At 44.3% G+C, this 20,239-nt stretch overlaps 1 protein-coding gene across 1 annotated transcript in view; it reads right to left on the reverse strand.

Annotated features, from left to right (window-relative positions):
• Positions 1 to 14,617, reverse strand: part of PRKCE (protein kinase C epsilon) — a 300,359-nt gene extending 285,742 nt beyond the window's left edge. Inside the window, exon 1 of the mRNA XM_075749068.1 lies at positions 13,457 to 14,617. Coding sequence (XP_075605183.1) covers positions 13,457 to 13,804 — 348 coding nt within the window. The 5' untranslated portion in view covers positions 13,805 to 14,617. The remainder of the gene's footprint in view (positions 1 to 13,456) is intronic.
• Positions 14,618 to 20,239: the final 5,622 nt, after the last annotated feature.

Here is a 20,239-nt window from a genome sequence, read left to right on the forward strand (position 1 = left end):
TCCCCAACTACTCGTCCAGAGAGGCAGCCCAGCTTCAAACTACTGACTCTGCTTTAACAGTCTGGAAGCCTGGTTTTACAGATCTGTACCTCTACAGAGAAAAGCTTCAGTGTCAACAACACAGCAAGACAGAGGCCCTGCAATTTTGTTTGTTTGCTGCAATTGAAGGGAAGCATCCCCACAACAAAGCTGTTGCAGAATTAAAACAGAATAAAAAAACAACCAACCCCAAAACAAAAAAAAAACCAACACAAACCCAATAGCCTGCAACAGCTACGCTACAAGAAGGAAACAGAAATGTGATGGTAAGAATTCTTATTTTAGAAAAGGAGAGTAAGAAGAGTGATTGACAGATCAGGAAGAAGCTGCAATACAGAAAAAGATATCTAAAAAGGTATCAGGCAGAAACCTTATTTCAGGAGTTTAGGTCTCAGCCCCAGTCTCCCCTCTGTAAAAATGAGGATACGGCTACCTCCATTGCAAAACGTGGAGATTAAAACCATAATGCTTGTGCCATACTTCTGGGTGACATGGAGGAATACAGTTTCTTCATCCATTACACTTCCTCTTAGGAATGCTATGAAGACAATGCTCAAGATTCTTCAGACTCAGATATTTTGCTAATGAATTTTATTACTACCTGAGACAGATAAGATCTATGTATCACTACGTGTAAATCTAAAGCAGACAAAGGCCTCTTCTGGAACCGCTGATAGAAATGGTTGGACTATTCATTTCATAAGAAGATTTATACCTGAATTATGAGTGCCTATCCCATCATTTCCCATTACTGACATCCTCATTTGTTTGAGGGAATTGTGTGAATGGAAATAAAGGCAAAAACTATGGAAGAGTGTTATTTCACAAGTAGATGCAGGACAACTAAGTATGTAAAAACTTGTCTCACTAGTTCACAGCATGCAAGATTATAATGACGCTATTACACATCTCCTGGCTCACTAAAACTTTGGACCATAAAGTAATCACGATCAGAACACTGTGCACTGTGAAAATTAATTCACCAACCTTACCTGTTACCACAAACACTAAGAAAAACCAAGCAATGCTGATGACAGCCATTTTTATGTTGTGACTTGTTACAACATTTTGAAACTCTTATTTAAATAAAGCCTGCTGTAAATATGATCTTCCTTATTTGTCTAATCTGGTCTATTACAAAGTGGCTTCACTCTGTTGACCGGCCGTCTTATTTACGTGTTCCTTGGTTTGGCACACAACTTAAGCTTCAGCCTCTGTCTCTGCTGACTCATGTGAATAAAAACTCCTTTAACTACTCGGTTAGACAAGTGCTACTTCCCCAAAGGCCATCAAATACATCTTTAAAAGTTGCAGTAACACACCATTTATTTCTTTTGCACACTTCTGTTCTGAAAAGCATAGATTTGTATTTTGTTATGCATTTTCTATGGGTTATGCATGCCACTTCTACCTTGATATACAGGTACAAAACCTTCACAGATCTTATGTTGTAGTTTATGACCTTATTATCCAAAAGTGAGGCAATAAGTTTTCTGATTTTACAGCATAAGCTCCTCCAGGAAGCAACTATGAATTCTCTGTTTCTGCACTAGCTAACCCACAGTGAGTGTTATCAAAGAGAAAGTAATAACTCCTACAGTCAAAACTGTCACCCCGCCAGAATGTATGCATCTGCACTCCGAGGAGGTTTCAGCACTTCACTCCTCTCTCCCTGAGGATATCGCTAGCACCAAGTATATTTTCATAGGTGCATAAAATGTCCCTGAGACTTCACGTTCTTTGCATCATAAAGTTGATTAACCGTGCATAAAGCTTATATACAGGGGTTCTGCAGACCGGCACACTGCTGCCGGGAAGCAGATTTTACTTGCTAGTCTGCAAATAGGGTGCAGGGCTGATTCACAGTTGCTGGAAGAGCTGCAAACTTTTGGCAGTTCTACAAAACTTTCAGCCTGTAGTTCGTCTTACTGATCACTGCCACAATTACGCCCAGGTCCCAAACAGAAGAAGCCCATACAGTCCAATGGGAGACTGCTGTAGGCAGAAGGGGTTTCACCAGAGCCGCCCCCATTTCTCACTCTTCCTGCCTTCCATTTCGGTCAGATGCTTTTTTTTTTTTTTTTTCACCTTGGTCTTCCAGGAATAACATAAAAGACAAAATTACTTTCTATGAGTTCACATCTGATTTTAAATCTGATGTTAAAAAACTGTAAACTTTGGATTACACTAAGGATTTTGAAAGCTTTATGGAATTAATATCACTGATACAGCAAAACAGTGCTTGGCTGGAGAGTGTACACATTTTAAATAAAATATAACAGTTGGAACATTTTAGAGCCTGTCAGTTTGATGTCCAGAATACATTCAAACAAGGCTAGAATCAGTTTCATTTAGTTTTTCAAATATCCAATAATTTATTATTGTTTTAATAATGAAGTATCAGTCAGAAAAACCCAAAATGTTAAGGCTTTGTTTTGTCTGTTTTTCTTTCCTTTAAAAACACTCTGAACAATACTACTTGCAAGAAAACACGTACGTACCGAACAGGAGAGAAGGCTCGTTGGTCAGAACCGACCGTTCTGATCAACGCATTCACAAACAGTTCAGAATGCATTCACAAACTCATTGAAACAGATAAGACACTGAAATAACCACTGATGAAAAGACAGCTGGGTAACACTTTCAAAAGACTGCTGAATCAGGAGCCTGAATTCTTCATGCAACTTCCAGAGATCTGAAAAATTCACAATAGGCCTCAATTCTGAGAAATACATAAAGTGCAATATTAAACATAGGAGGAATTCAACTGCTGGTGATGTGAACTCAGCTAGTAGCCCAGAGGAATCACTATGTATGCAACTAAATGATACATGTACTCTCAACAGTTTCAGCAACGGGGAACATCACTCGAAGAAATCCCCCTAAAATCAATATAGGAATAATAGCTTTGAGTCAGGGTGCAAGACAATTTATATGCTGTCTGCCCTCTAGTCATTAGTGTACATCACATGCTACAAACTTAAACTTCTTTCGGGTTTGTTTAAGGTATATTGCTTTTTTTGCTTACTCACACATCTACTTACCAACAAAACAAACAGATGTTTGATGAGTTTCTGCTTTTTGCACTGCACTGGGCTGTGACAAAGAGAGGTCAACTGTCTGGCTGCTAATGCACCACAGAATTGTTAAAAATCAGTTTAGCTGAATATGTATTTTGAAACATTTTAAATGGCCTTATAAAAAAGCATATGCAAAGCTACTTCCTAAATATGAGCACTAAACCAGTATTCTTTTTGAAGAAATTGACTTAATTTATTTATTTATATATACCTATAAAGTATTGCATAGAGGTCATCAGAGAGAGCTACAAGGTTTTCCTCTTTAGGTGAAAAGCACTGTCACTTGCTTCTGATGATACAATGGGTAACATTTCTACAAAATCAGTATGAGAGCTTAATAAAACTCTTCATTCCTCCTCTCAGAGCCTTGACATGGCTCTGAGATCTTGCTGGCACAAAGAGTAAAGGCGTGGAATAAAACTTAACAAAGGTTATCTCAGCCCAGCGACATTAGTACATAAGATTAACCCTATATATTGTGTCTGTATTTGATTATTGAACTGGTAGTGCTCTAAGCCAGCTACTGATAAAGAAAAAAGCTCAGATGTAATAATACAGTTCTTATCAGCTTTCATGAAATTATACAGAAAAATCCTATAGTTCCCTAAAAGTGGGTGATCCCAAACATTCTTAAAGATACATAAGATACTCAGAAATAACTAGAAATTTAGGAACCGTGGACTAGATCATAAGGGCTGTCTCTCTAACTCCTTGAAGAGAAATACCACATCAAAGCACCAGGATCTCCAAATATCTCCAGCAAAATTTCCACTATTGCCTCCTCCTTGAGATTTTGAGTCAGGGACACCAAGCAAAGCTGAACTGATAGGCTGCTGCTAAGACACCCCTACAGCCTTTCACACTAGTAAGCATTTTCTTATTATTTCTTTTGGCTTCCTCAATCTGCCTTTTTTTGACTTGCGCTTGGACTGTAATTTTTTGAAGACAGAAGCCATAATTTCACTTTCTATAAAATAAAAATACCAAACTATAGTAGGCATTTTCTGTGATTAGGAGTCCCTGAAAGTCCCAACAGTCAGTACTAACTAGAATTTCACAACAGTGTTTCCATTGCTTGGGAGAGTCCAGTTTTCAGCGACAGATCGTGTTTCTTCCACACCCGACTCTGCTAAAACCAAAGCATTTTGCTTGAAGTTCAAAGCTACCATACTACCCATCTTCCTTCAAGCACTTCAGTAGTATAACTAACTGGAAGCTCAGTGCATCACTTCTTCTCAAGATAACTGCTCTGGCAGCCACCAGTCTGATTAGTCAGTTCCCTGCTGCTTGCTGAGAAGCACAGTGAGGACATGCTCTGGATGAGAGCGGCCAAGCAAATCCCAGAGAGCTTCAGATACTGAAGATGCTTCTGAGTCCTACTGACACAAGGAGCTCAATGAGTGACAAGAAGGGGGAAGGAGTTGGAGTGGTGGGAATAGCAGCACTATGGGTATATGGGAAGTAATAACAAGAAAAATGAAGGGAAAGTTAAAACAGCCAGGACTTGAGGACGAGATGAGAGCAGTACATTAAGGACAAAAGAATTGGGCCATGAGGTCAAATCTTCAAGAGGTGCCAAGGTACTATGAGGTTACAAGGAAGGAAAAGGCAAGGAAACTCAGAGGAAAAGAAAAAAACTTCCTCAATAAACTAGACCTCAACCAACTAGAACCTGGAGATCTATAGCAGGACATTTCATTCACATAGCCTGCGAGCATTGCCAACATCAAAATATTATGCAATCCTGTGAAGGTCACCCTATCATTTCTTGACCATCCTGAAGCCAGAACAGATAAATAAAGACGGAGAATTGGCAGCATGAAGACAGAACAGACGATAAAGAAGAAACTGAAAGAAAACAAGGAAGGAGAAAACACTACTGTCTTGCTGGCTTTTAATTTGTGAAACAAAGCAAAGCAATTCCAACCATTTCCTCATCACCTATGCAGAGTACGCATCAGCCTTCCCTTCATGTCTCCACCACTATTACATCTGCTTCATTGATCCCACATCACTATCTGAAGATACTTATAAATATTAACATTGAGAAAGCCACACATTTTTAAGTGACGTTAAAAAAAGTGACTGAAGAATGAAGAGTTCTAAAATGCCTAAGCAGCCCTGGTCCCCCACCATAAGAGGCTGGTTACATATTTATACTGTAAAGCACTGAAAGATACTAAGTTGGAAACACTAAGTGTTAAGTTTGCCTACTCTTCATTTAAGATACAGAGATACAATGGGGGCTCGCTGTTCAAACAATGCAGACGTGAAATTTATTTGGTAACATCTAGCCATTATTCACGCTTTTTTGTTCCTGCCTGTGATGAAATTGCCCAGCAGGACACCAGAAACAACCAAAATGATTCTATTGTCTGGAACAATTAAATCAGCTCAAGTTAGCCGATATAAAGCAGCAATGGCTGCCTGCAAGCCCCCGGTAGAATCAAACTTTGCCTTTTATAATTCTAAAAGCAATGGTCTTTCTTTACTTCCGTTTTTCAACAATTCAAGCCCTACAGAGTTCAGTGGGGAAAAGCTCTTAGAACTGTGTAGCATTTCTCCAACTCTGCTCCAATAAAATAAACGTTAAATCTCCTGTTATATTTAATGGGAACATGCCAGTGTCACTAGGTTTTTTTAGCTGTGCTATTCAGAAATATGTGAAATCTTGGCTTCTGTACCTTCTGTTAAATCACACCAATGATAATTTAAGATTTTTTAACTCTTAGAAGAATGTGAGAGGACACTCAGAAATCAACTTTACTAGCAATTCAAGCTACTGACTGTGAATGATTAGAGTAGATAGCAATTCTGCAGATGTTCTTACATCATATTCATTTCAATTTTGCTTTACTAAAATATAGTGCAAAGTACATAACTGCCATGAAAGTTACCCAATCTCTAGAATTATTTATTAGCTTTACAGTTGCAGTTTCATATTAATATTGCTGAATATACTTTTAAAATCTTCTAATGACTGCCTGCCAAATAGGAAAGCAGTCGCTTACAAACACAAGGTTAAAACTTTTTGTCAGCTGCCTGCGATGACTGCTTTGCCCCCAAATGGTAGAAATCCCTGTAACTGCTACAATTTGCATGACTCAAAAGGGCACGCAAAATATCCCCATTCTTCAGATCTTGCTCTGTCTAGCTTGACAAAAGGGTTGGTTTGGTTCCCCTTCCCCCCCCAAAACTGGCAGTTTTCCAAGCTGTCTTTGGATTTCTGATCTTACTCCATATCCAGATGGTTCCAGCCTTACCTTTCCATGTGGATGGAGGGAAAGTCTCTTCTCAGTCCTCTCTGACCACGCGTTTCCCATTGCTTGCACACCCTACTGTTTCCAGAACCTCTCTTACTATGAACTGTAGATGTCTTTCTCTTACAGCCTGGTAACCGTGGTGAGGGAAAGGCGATTAGGACAGTACTGGGTAAAGCAGAACTGAATTCAACCAGCCAATTCCAAGCAGAAAGGCTCTCGTCTCTAATTTTTTTTTTTTTTTTTTTTTTTTTTTTTTACAAATCGTATTTACAGCCTCCCTCCAAAATTTGAAAACCCCCCAAAAGTTCCTTGAAATGGAAGTTTACTTAGGAAGTGGAAACTAATCACACTTAGATGCCAAGCCCTACAATTCAAACTTAAACCAAATCCTTATTTCGCCAGTATTTAAAGAATTCTGGATGGGGAGGGCAGAGATTTAGTTTTGATGGCTGAGGAAAGCAGAAACCAGGCTTGCATGTGCAAGATTTGCAGAAGAATAATAAATCAGTAAGAGTAAAATAAGAGTAAAGGATGTTGTTAAAAGTTATTTATTCTCAGTTTTCCCTTGGAACACAGGCCCCAGTTGAGGAAAGAATTTAAACACATGCCTGCATGAAACCCAGTGAACCCAGCGAACCCAGTGAGATCAGTGGTTTACTCACAACCATGAAGTTCTGCATAGTGTCTATGGAACCGCCTGAGCTGGAATAATGACATGCACTGTCTAAAAATTGGCACAAGAAGGACACGTAGGAATCGGTTTTGCCCCACTTGGACATTTCTAAAAGTCCAGCTTTGAATTAATACCTATGAACTGGATTCTGTTACTGGTAACTTTGTTCTATCAAATACTTTCTACAGAGTTCAGTAGAACTACTTTCACTATGTGGAACTTCACATCAGTATTGGTATTAGCAACAAAAGGATGAGATTCTGATCAGTGGTGGGATCAAACCCTGACCTATATGTATGATAATTCAGACCTAAGTGAAATGGATGCTCCACTACACACTTTTCATGCCCTAAGCAGTTTTTTTCATGTCTGAAGTGAGACTTCAAAAGCTATACAGTGAGCAAAGCAGGCAAAAAAACCCCCAAAACAGGTCAGTAAGCAACATACGGCCTTCAACTAGTGAATTTGCCTATGCCAGCTCATCCCTGTCTCCTACATGTGTAGCTCTCTGCTGTTGCCAAAAGGGCAGCTGGAGTATGTGGGGCAGCAGCAACTAATCGTTACCCTCCTCCAGGTTTCTCTCCATGCCTCATCTCTTCCTTTCCCCACTTTGCCCTTTCTCTCTCCCTGCAGTAGCAAGCGCAGAGGCAGCGTTTTCCCCCTCTACTGCTTCTCAGCAGGCTGGGAAGCGCTGCAGGTAAGCGGGAGCTGTTAGGAGAGAGCATTTCTAGCAGGGAGTAGGAGTAGATTTATGCAGCTGTAGAAAGGGATTGATATGAGACAGTGGGTGAGCTGCGTGGTGACTGTACCAAATCCCCAACAGAGAGGGAAAAGAGGAGGCACAGGAGGGAGACAGGCTGGGGGAGAAGGCAAGGAAGACCCCTACCCATACAAAGCGCTCTCCAAAATCTCCCGTCTCCTCTTGACAACCGCCCACCCTCACAATTACGCTGAGTCCCTGAGAAAACCCTGCTGATTCCCTCTAGCTCTCTCAACCTCGCACCCCAAACCTGACAGACCTTGCTCAATGACAACCTTGTCGTGCAGAAACCTATCAAAAAGGACAGCAATTTCCCTTTCATTTCAACAAATACTCTTCTGATAATAATCGTTTGCAGCAGCCCATGAACCGCAGTTTAGATGAGATGTAAAGCTTTCACAAGCAAAATCCTAGGCCTTTCAACACCGTCAGCGGAGGTAAGCTCCGCCAGTAGATGAAAATAAAAATGAAAATATGCTACAATCACACTCTGCTAGCTCAATACCAACCTTCAGCAGCGTATGGCACAAGCGGAGGTTAACGTGCAGGGTGACCTAAAATGATCACAGTTCCACTCTCTCTGCCAGCTACAACAGATCACCTGCTGACTGAAAGGAGTTCCCATTTCAGCAACAGAAATGGCATTTAAAAAAAAAAACAACCCACACACAAAAAACCCCCCAAGAAAACAAAACGGAAAAACTCTTGAGTGGTCTTTCCAGTTAATTCAGATTTGAGGTGCTGGAAGGAGACAGCTCTGCTTCTCACGCCCACGGACAGCTCAGTGGACCAAGGACGCGGAAGAGTTTTAATCCCTCCCCTGCTATTGCCTTTCTGGGTGACTGCAGGCACCTACTTCTCAATCCCTCAAAGAGGAGAAGGAATAGTGACCTTTCTCTAAAGCACTTTCAGATTTTCTGTGTGACATACTTGTTACTGTTATTTCTCTTATGAGAGGTGGGCACCATGACACTCAGCTCCATTAACCTACGTGTCTAACGGTATGGACTGCAACTTAAAGACCTAGTCTTTGCAATAGGAAAATGTCTTCCATGGTACACTGTAAGCATGATGTACAAATAGAGAACTCAACAATTCAACAAGTATGCAAAACAGTGTACCTCTTCTCCACACTGTTTCCCAGAGCTCCTCATCAACTTATTATTGAGATATTTTATTAATTCATAATAAAGTTGCTTTATGCAATGGTGGCACAGTTACATCACTAACGTCACATTGATAAAATGGAAATATGAAAGGATGCTTTTAAAAGAGTATAATGTTTTAAATTTAGATCTTAAGAAGCAGCACTGATGAGAAAAAAGATAGTATGAAAGACATTTAGGACTAGCAAAGAAAAGCTCACTCAAATCTGTGTTTTGTTTTTTTTCCTGACAGTGTTAGGGATTTTTTCAAGACAGCAGAAAATTAAACTTGTTTCATTAACCTAAATATAGCTGTAAAATATTTTCAGTGGAAATAGAGGCTTTTCTTGCTAAACGTCATGGTGTCCTGACCGATTTAGTGAGTTCTGCTACTTATTCCACAAAAGGATTCCTTAGGACAAGTCAATAGGTTTTCTCGCGTACAGCCGAGCTAATGGCCAAGACCCTTAGATGGAGTCTTTGGCATAGGTCCAATCACACTGATTTCATCTATCGTCAACTCTGGAAAGCGGACTTGAACTCAGAACCCATACTACCAATCATCCAAACACATAAACATTGATTGTGCTAATCCACAGGAGTGTAACCACAAGGCTAAATATCAACGGAATTTTCCTTCCTGATCTCAATTCTACTGATTAAAATGTAGCTGCATTACCAACTCAAGTGCAATGTTTACATATGCCATACGTAAGAAAGCCTGATAAAGACATACTTTATTATTACCTGAATTACCTAACTCAAAAAATATAGCCACAGTTTTCATGTTGTTGCGTTTGTTTTTCAATCAGAACTTGCGGGTTGTTTATTGTTCTGTATTTCATGTTTTTCAAAGTGTAAGTTCACCAACATCCTCTTGAATGCTCTGTGCCATCCTGTGTAACATTTTATGCGCTTACAGAAAAGCCTGTAATGTCATAAATCCAAAGCTCTCTTTAAAACTGCAGTGTAGCCATGACTGAAAAAATCTGCAAAACTGACACTTTTACTGTGCTGTGTCTGTATTGATGCACCACTGAAAAAGCAGCCATCTTTTTAATTGCCACTATACCTTTTTGAGAAACCCAAACAAATAATTTTATATTGATCTTTTTAAAAACAAGAAGTATATATTTTGTTTTAAAGCTTCCATCCAATAAAATCTGAACCACTGTTTTAGGCCACAACTTCAATTTTTTTTTAAAATATATTTATATTCAGGGAGTATACATATCATAAAGTTAAAAATAATTTTTGTGACTGCTGAATACTCTGTAGATAAAAGAAACTAGGATTTTGCATATTTATCTGACTTGTCCTAATACAATAGACGCTATCATGATTTCAAGCTTTGCACTTGTTTATCATTAGTGTTTCTACTGTAACCATGGCACCAGTATACAGCACAGGCTTAACAGTGAGAAAAATACCCAGTATTTTCCTAAAAAACTCATGTCTTAGAAAAAAATACAAGGATTTGCACAATGGCAAAAAACAATCAAAGTAGGTGAGCTGGCTAAAGACTGAAACAGTTTCTTTTTTTTTTTGGGGGGGGGGGGAGAACCCAAAACATTATTTCTTTGCAAGTCTTTTTTGTATTTCGGACTTCTGACAAGAACCTAGAAATACTTTACAGGATAAGTAACGTAACCTTGACCATAGTGCAGATATTATAAAACAAATACTGAGATTTCCTAACAAAAATACATACTGTATTATATGAGATCGAAAGCATTAAAGCTATTAATATATTGACAAGAGCTGTTCTCAGCACATGAGCATTTTCTCAAACCTATTTAAATAGTGACAGTCCAGTTCTGCAAGAACTGTTGCATCATTCTGAAGGTAAAGAGGGGCGGCAGTGCAATTACACTGAACAAGTATGTGGTACGTAGTTCAAACTTTCAGAACTGCTTAAAGGGAAACCCTCAGAATGGCATAAAAAGACTTTATGGACTCCAAGAGTGTTTCTTAGGTTGCATTTAGCTGATATTTCAGGCAGTAAGGAGGAATGGGTTCCTCTGATTGCTGCTTTTAATTTGCTTGTTATAAAGTTGGGAAAGAGTACCACAAAAGTACCTGCCTTTAATGCCAAGAGCGAAATGAAGGAATTAGTCCTCTTATTAAACAGAAGAAATTGACTGTATCGTACCAGCAGGTCTTAGCCTAATGCTGGTTTAGGCCATGTGCATTTTCCTTGTACCCATTCATTTCATAGATGACTTCTCTTTTTCAGGTTTTGATATAGACCCTGATGAAGACACCAACAAATCTATTTACTTCACTATGGACTCTATAGAGATGTCATGGCCACAGGCCTTACTTTAACTCAGTGAAATCAGACAAAAAAAACGGTGTGATTTTGTAAGAGCCGGTTCTCGGAAGATCCCTATCTATCGACAACCCAATAAACACACTCGGTATTACAATTACAGTGACACACTCAGTAAACAGGAAGATTTTGGAAAGGGTAAAGCACAATCCTACAAATACTTGCCTCCCCACCAATTCTAACTGTGATACAGGGAGGGTGGCGTACACTCTGTATTATATGTATGTACCACACAAACACAATCCAAACTAGGAGGATTTACAGCACAAAACCAAGGTAAGTGATGCTTCAGAAGCTGCATTACATCGAGCTGACCAGTTATGATCCACTGCCATGTCCTCAATTCTGTCACATCAACAGACAATAAGTGTAGTCACTCCCTCGTCCCCTCCCACCCAGTGAATGCTGGACAGCAATGAATCCCAGTCCAAAAAACCACAGCATTTATCTGATTCAGTTATATAGTTCCTCCCAGATCATGTTTACAATGGGCCTCAATCTGTTAAATTCCACTCTTTATCTAGGGACTGTGTTCGGACATTGGAGTTCACCTTAAAAACATACCCCAGCACACCAGCCCCACCAAAATTCGAACTTGGCATCTGCAGCCTCCAAGGTCCTTCCGGATCTGGCGACAAACTCACAACATGTACCGTACACAAAAAGAACATACAAAATTATTCTTCTTTCACTAAAAATCTGTGATGATGTCCTCGTCTCATTGGCCTCAAAGATGAAACCCCCCCTTGATTTCAGGAGCGCCACAACTTGATTATCATTCAATCCAGGTAAAAGACATCTGCAATACTGCTGCATTTGTCTTTTCCTGATTTGGCTATTTTTCCTCCGCCTATTGCCCAGTTTTACCATCCGAGCTTACTAACGTGTAGCATTCATAGAGCATCAGAATAATCTGGATCCTAATTATCACAATGTAACATATGCTGCAGAAGTGAAAAATATTTTAAATTTGTAAACATAAAAGTTTTAACAGTAAAGTTATTCAGCTCCTAATCAGCATAAATAGAGCCTAACTCTTTCACATCTTTCCATCATTCTGACATCTCTTTATACCACTGCATTAAGTAAAGAAGCCCCAAAGAACACATGAAACTCAGAGCTATTAACTCTCACTATTTTTACTTTGGTCCTGGGTTCTTTGTCTGTTTGCCAAAGAAATGTTGCCCTGGCTAGTATCCTTGACCATAGCAAATAAATACACAAAGAGATGAGCATACACATTTCAGATGGCTGGTCAAGCAGAGCACACTTAAAATGAGAAGACAGCTACTATTGTTTTACGATACATCTTATTTAAAGGACATACCATTTAACTGTTTAACTGCAGAAATGTGAAATGTGCACATTCATGTTTCCTGTGTTTCCTTTTTTGTTTGTTTGATTTTTCCGTGTTAAATCACAGTACCTGCAGATATCAGACCAAGGATTTTCCAGCTTTTTTGTACTCCCACCCAGGCACGTTAGCCTCTGGGTCTCTAAGACGCTGTAGAAGCTGTTAGACACGTTGTGTATACAGGCAAGAGAATTTGTCTGGTTGGGGTGAAAATCCACCAGGACCCTTTTACCAGTTTCAGGTATTTGAAGAAGCATTGCGTTAGCTCTGTGCACAAAGGTGCAGATCATCTGGGGGAAGGAAGGAGGAGCATCAGTGTTGATGCAGCGAGCTTTCAAGTGATACGAAGGCGCTGAAGTGTCTCGTATCAGAGGTCAGGTCTGGATTTTTAAGGCTCATCATTGCCAGGCTGACCAAGAGCGTTCACATTGAAATTACGAACTCGGTCTAAGTGCTGGATCTGGGTTTTGTGGTAATGTTCTGTTCGGATGCATCTGGTTAGGGTTTTTCAAACACAGAAAGATAACTAGACTTGTATTTATGTAACATAATTTCAGGAACTGAAGTGGTAATTATACATCTCTTACTTAGATTCAGCATATTTTTCTTTCCTCCCTTGCCTGTGGACCACATGCATTAGATATACAGTAACCATGACTATCTCAGTATAACAAAGCGTGGAAATAATGAAAAGCCGTCAGAGCCATTACATGCCCTTGGCAACCTAGCTCTGCAAGACAGATGTTGCATCCAGAGCCATGCCGCTGAAAATCATATGTACGTGTATGTATCTACAGCACGAACACTTACCCAGTCCTCGAAGTGGCGGCTCCCGTTCTGCAGCAAGTCCTCAAACTGTATAGTGCAGTTAGCTACAAAATCGTCGTACCCGATGGGGGCATCATGGAAAACAGCCATCTCTATCTTCCTGCCATTACAAACGTCGGTGACAAATTCATCGTTCCAAGCAGGACTGTTGGTCTTTTGCTTGGTTGAGGTCTGCCCGATCCTGGAGTCGTCCACATTGAGGGCTATGTAAGGGTCCAGCAAAAAGGTCTGTGGCCTGGGACCCACCGCATGCCTCAGAGACCACGCCGTGGGTTTCAGATTCACCGCCTCGCAGATCTTGATTTTCAGCAAGCCATTGAAAACCACCATGGCTGGATGGCTGCACTTTTCCCGGGATTAAACACTCACACAACGCACTCGCACCGAGAGGGAGGGAGGAAGGTCTCGCCAATAAATAGGAGGGCAGGTCTGGGAGTGGGGGAGCAGGATACAGTGCGGGTCTCTTCGCCTTGCTGCTGCTGCTGCTGTTACCTTTGATTATTTAGCCTTTGCTCTTGCGACACCCAGTGAATGTATTTATTTTCTTGCCCGTGTTTCTAACGGAAAACAAGAGAGGGGGGCCGCCGGGGAGGGGGGAGGCGTCCGCGGCTGCAGAAACCCCCGAATGCAATCAAAACCCGAGCATAATCAATCCTTGGGGGTGAGCAAGAGCCTTCTCCCTTCACCTAGACCATAATCCCGGATCAGCCTTCGCAGAGGAGGCAGAGCCGCGATCCCAGGCTCCTGCACACGCCAGTCCTGCCCGTGCGCCGCACAACAATACACACACACACGCACACAGACACACAGACACAAATCACAAACACCGGCCGACCCACCAGCCCTGCCTACTGCACAGCCTCCGCTCAGCAAACATCCACCCGGGGACCTTCCATCCGCGCCGGAGCCCGGAGCCGCCCGTCCTGTGCCGCTTCCTCCCCCTCCGCCGCCGCCAAGGCCAAGGACCCAGCGGAGCGACCCCCGCGCATGGGGGGGCGACGGCAGCGGAGCGGGCCGCGCGGGTCTCGGCGGGCTCCGGCTGGGCGGCCGCCGCCCTGGCGATGGGCAGAGCCGCCGCCGCCTCCCGCCTCCCGCCGGCCGCCCCCCCCCCCCCCGCCCGCCTCCCGCCTCCCGGCCGCCGCCGCCGCCGGCCGCCTCCCTCCGCGCCGTGCCGCGCCGCGCCGCGCGCAGCCCCCGCCCGCCTGCCGGTGCCGCTCCGCCGCTCGCTCCAGTGCAGGAAATGCGCAAAAGACGTCAGTGTATGTGTGTGTGTGTGTGTGTGCGCGAGTGCGTGTGTGGTGCGAGTGTGCGGAGGCAGCCCCGTCTGTGCGTGTGTGTGTGTGTGTGTCTGCGCGCGCGCCCGCCCGCGCGTGTAGAAAGTTTTGCCTGTTGGGGGAGCAAGTGCGGCCGCGGCCAGCCGGGAAACCGCGTCTGGGGTCGCGACGCCCGCGGGCCGCGCTCGCTGCTCCTCCACACCCGCCGGGCGGCTTTCCGCGGGGGGCCTCTGCCTCCCCCTTCCCCGGCCTCCTCCTCCTCCTCCTTTCTTTTCTTTTCTTTTCTTCTTCCTCCTCCTCCTCCTCACAGGATAAAGTGGTGAACCAAGCGTGGAAAAAACCACCCCCGACTGCCTTCCTCCCCGGCCGTAAATAGCCCGCCCGCTTTTATTAACGTGCTTGATCACGGAGGTCCTGCCCCCGGCCGCCGAGCGGCGCTGCCGTTACCGCCACGGCTACTTCCACCGCGCCGGGCGCTGCTGGCGCCGCGGGGTTGTCGGGCGCCTCTTCCCGCAGAGCTTTCCGCCCCTCGCTCCTCTCCGTGACAGCACCGCCCCCGGGCCCCCTCTGCCGCTCCCCGGCCTGCGCCCGGCAGGCAACGAGCCCGCCGCGCTCCCCCGCCCCGGCACCGCCGCCTGACAGCGCCGAGCCCCGGCCCACGCCGGCGACCGCCGCGGCCAACCGCCACCCGACCCCCCCCCCCGCGGCCCCCGGCCGCCGCCGCGGCGGCAGAGACACCGCTACGTCAGCGGGGGCCGGGCCGGAGGAAGAGTTTCCCCGCGGTGTGCGAGCGCCGGGAAGTGCCGTCCGCCGCCAGGGGAAGCGGCCTCCCGGGGCCCGCCCGGCCCGGCCCGCGGCCGCCCTTCCCCCGGCCGGCAGACGCTGCCTGGGGTGGCGGCCGGGCCCGGCCCGGCTTAGCCCAGGGCGGGGGGAGAGGCAGAAAACGCCGCTTGAACGCCGGTCTCCCCGTGGCGGTGGGTCGCTGCCAGCCCCTTTGTTTGCTGCGGATCACCTGGCCCGGCGGAGCCGGCCCGAGCCTGCCCCACCTCAAGCCCCCCGGCGCCCAGCGCCTCCCCGCTGCCCCTGGTTTGGAGCTGGCGCCGAGGGGGGACACCGCGGGGGGTCAGTGGCCACTGCTCTGCAAGGGTCCTGAAAAGGGAAGAAAAAAATCATCTGAAAGGGCAGAAGGGTGTACTTGCTATGTTATTGAACACAATCTACACGTCACGTAAGATTTCAGTCATTTTCATCACCGTGGTACCAAATACTGTATTAAATAACTGGAAAGCCTGGCTTTCTCCTCCTCAGAACAAACGTACTTGGGATTTAGATGGTTTTCTTTGGTGAAAATTACTACTGCCTTCTTTATTTTTAGTTACTGATTTTGCCAGTCTTTTGTGAAGAAGTCATTGGAAAAGGGATGGACTTTCCCCTTCAACGGGATTTGAATTGACAGTAATATCACAAGAGAAACGGAGGGCCAGCGCTGGCACCCGGGAGGGTGGCTGGGGAGCTTCGAAGATTCAGGCAATGTAAAAAGAAGAAACTCGATTGCCTGGATCCAGTCAAGTAAGGACATAAAAGATGAGCACCTAGTCCTTAACTGGACCTGATGCTCCTGACTGGAGAGCGGAGAACAGATAATTATGGATTTCTACAGGTAATGGCTCAGGAGGCAGGTGTTATATTTAGAGCTGATGAAACAGCTCCAGTATCTGTGCTTCCAGAGTAGTTTCCAGATAGAATATATGGTACTAATGAAGCCTAAGGGTCATGAGAGCATTCATGTTAATGGAAGAAAGACATTTTGGTGCCTGTTACCACTTAATCTACTCATCAAAGTAGAAGTGGAGTAAAATCTCCATGTTCATTATCATCTTGACAATCCCCAAGCAGAATCATTTGATACAAAGCTGCGATATGGAGCCAATTACAAGAAATGTCTTCCTTCACAATTCAGCCTTTCCCGGGCTCACAGCAGCCACGATATATCTGTCGCGTTATTTCTGTAAAGGACGGTACTCGCAGGCCCCACCAGAACTACAAGAATCACCTGCTCCTTTCCTCCTACCCCTCATTCACAACCTAGCACATGTAGTACTATATATTAAGGTAGGTGGTCTTACATTTAGTGTGTCAGAAACAACTCTATAATTAAATCTTTCCTCTGGATGTGTTTGTGTTGTTTCTCAATAACGGTAATGTAAACATTATGGTCCATTTCCTTAGGTATTGGAAAACTAAAAGCCAAACTGATACATTGTTTAATTTTTTCTGTTTATTTTTAAGAGGACTGCAACTGTGTATTCCAAATGCCCAAGGTAAGCTTTAAGTAAACACAGTCTCCATGGTGAGTTTAATGACCTAGCATCTCTGTGAGATCACACGTGCATATTACGAAAGTCTGAATAAATACAGACAATATTAACACAGCATACAAAATCATATAAATAAACCTTATATTTGTCTAATTACATATACAATCTACTGCACACATAGCTAGGCCCTGATATCTGATTTGAGCCATCTGCACTTTTCCGTGTGCTGAAGCAAGCTAGGGTTTGGTTTCACAAATCATTTGTTCTAAGAAGACTGCCTGCATGAATAAAGATTTACAAGCTCACTTAGGATCAGACTGCTCCAGCCTTACACTGCTTAGGAAAATACACATAATTTTCTCTTAATTATTATTATACTTTGGGAAAGCATGTTTATGTCAAGACCAAACTTTGAACACTAAGCAGTTATTAACTTACCAAAAGACCCTAGAACAATATTCTTAAAATCCAGTAACTTGGGTGCATTGAGCAACATTACAATCCTTCCTGCAAAATTCATCTGAAAAATTGGCTCAGTGGTCTCAAAAACGCTAAGTAACGGAGAGCAAAGAACATTCCAACTGTAAGTACCATTTTCCACTTGAAAGGTTTTTAAATATTTGTTCGCTTGATTTTTTTTTTTTTTCTGTTCTCTTGCTGTGGGTTTGGAAGGATTAGGTTCTTTAAGAGTTGAAGAGCAAATGCTATTCCTTCAGTTTCTCGTGGGAGGGTCAGGAGAGGAAGACACAGCACATGCAATATTTCTCCTGCAGAAAGGCAAAACGGAGCACACTAGATGCATTTCCGTACTCTGCTACAAAGGCTACAGCAGAGTGGTAAACCATGCCCTGCAGTTATTACGCTTTAGGTATTCTTCCCAGCTGTGTTTTTTTTCAAAGGCCACAGGGGCCCTACAGGGTACACAGACTCAGGACTGGGTAAGAAGATCTATCTGTGCCCCAGAAGTAACTTTTGCTGGTAGATGTCCCTCTGCTCAGCCCTCTGAGACCAAACTGCACCTAGCTTTGTGTCGGGACCGCTCACCTGCGGGACCATCTGCACGTCGGCGTTTTGATTTTTCATCAGCGTTGCCTCAGTCCAACCAATTATTTGGCAGACAACTGCATCATTAGAGTGTCCTGTAAAGCTACGGGGACCCCCGAGAGATCATAAAAGCACAGCCTATTTGCATCAGCCTCTATTTGCATTCTGACTTTAGGAAAGAAAATACATCAAACTGGTAACGGATAGCAACGATGGCAACAGCAGCACGCCCCAGCTGCAGACAACAGCCTTCCAAGACACGGTTTTACTCCCGCAAATCCCTCTCGGGCTGCGCCTCCCTTGTGTCACGTAGAGTGGCAGTGACAGCAACAGTGGCAGTGACAGCGGCAGTGGCAGCGGCAGTGGCAGTGGCAGTGACAGCGGCAGTGACAGTGGCAGTGGCAGTGACAGTGGCAGTGGCAGTGGCAGTGACAGCGGCAGTGACAGTGGCAGTGACAGTGGCAGTGACAGTGACAGCAGCAGTGGCAGTGACAGTGGCAGTGACAGTGACAGTGGCAGTGACAGTGGCAGCGGCAGTGGCAGTGACAGTGGCAGTGGCAGTGACAGTGACAGTGGCAGTGACAGTGGCAGTGACAGTGACAGTGGCAGTGGCAGCGGCAGTGACAGTGACAGTGGCAGTGACAGTGGCAGTGACAGTGGCAGCGGCAGTGGCAGCGGCAGTGGCAGTGACAGTGACAGTGACAGCGGCAGTGACAGTGACAGTGGCAGTGACAGTGGCAGCGGCAGTGGCAGTGGCAGTGGCAGTGACAGCGGCAGTGGCAGTGACAGTGGCAGTGACAGTGGCAGCGGCAGTGGCAGCGGCAGTGACAGTGACAGTGGCAGTGACAGTGGCAGCGGCAGTGGCAGTGACAGTGGCAGTGACAGCGGCAGTGGCAGTGACAGTGGCAGTGGCAGTGGCAGTGACAGTGGCAGTGGCAGTGGCAGTGACAGCGGCAGTGGCAGTGACAGCGGCAGTGGCAGTGACAGTGGCAGTGGCAGTGGCAGTGACAGCGGCAGTGGCAGTGACAGTGGCAGTGACAGTGACAGTGACAGTGGCAGTGACAGTGGCAGTGACAGTGACAGCGGCAGTGGCAGTGGCAGTGGCAGTGACAGCGGCAGTGGCAGCGGCAGTGGCAGCGGCAGTGGCAGGAGGGACGAGCAAGCTGCAGGCAGTTGGTTACCTCGAGTCAGCCCCTGACCTTCCCCTGGCCTGTGAATCCCCAACAGCTCTGTGGAGAAACAGCACTATCTGGTGGAGGGAGTGTGTAAAGGCCTTCCAGGACTTGGAACGGACTTTAGTTCATTACTGCGGCCACAATTGCGACTGCTTTTGAGGTGTGCTTGCCCAGGGTTGATAGATAGTTTGACTGGGTTTTCCAGAGGATTTGTTATTTTTTTACAGTCCAAGTGGCAGTGGAATATATCTGGCTGAGTCTCTATAAAACTAATACTTGTATCAGTTTCCAGTGCTTTCCTGAATAACTGCTTTGAGAAATGTTTTCAGGATTTTCCAAATACAGCCATATGAAAGAACAAGAGGAGATCTTGTGTTGTTTTATTTTTAAAAGGAGTGTCTTTTCTTAAAGTTATACTAAACAGATGCACAAGGAATAAAATCAGGCTTGCGTGCTGGAGCGATTTTCAGAAACATCTTTATGTCAAAAATGAAATAAAAGCCAGAACCCAAGTTATAAACCTTGTGAAATTTGAGGAACTTTTTGGCTTTGAATCCACACTGGACATGAACATATTCCAAGCATCATCTATATGAAGATGTTCATTACTATGAGTACATCCACTGAATTCCTTTGAACTTGATGGATACGCTTATACAAGTGCAATAGTTGAGTGTTAGTGAGATCAGTCCCTTCCTGGCAAGAAATCAAAGATTGCTGGTGAATGCTGACTGTCTTTGAAAGTCAAATTATTATTTAGATACCTAATTTTGGACACACGGTTACGAAAAAAAGCATCCTCAAGAACATTTTTACTCCTGTCATGCTGCAAATGATCTTCAGGGTGTACTAACAGCTAATTCATCTTTCCTAAAGATGGAGAAAAAGCCCAGTCTCATTGAGCTTGGTCCAGCCTCCAACTCCATTCCAAGGTTTCCCTTGTGTCCAGCCAAT

The sequence above is a fragment of the Balearica regulorum genome, chromosome 3 (assembly GCF_011004875.1).
Source record: "Balearica regulorum gibbericeps isolate bBalReg1 chromosome 3, bBalReg1.pri, whole genome shotgun sequence".
NCBI lineage: Eukaryota > Metazoa > Chordata > Aves > Gruiformes > Gruidae > Balearica > Balearica regulorum.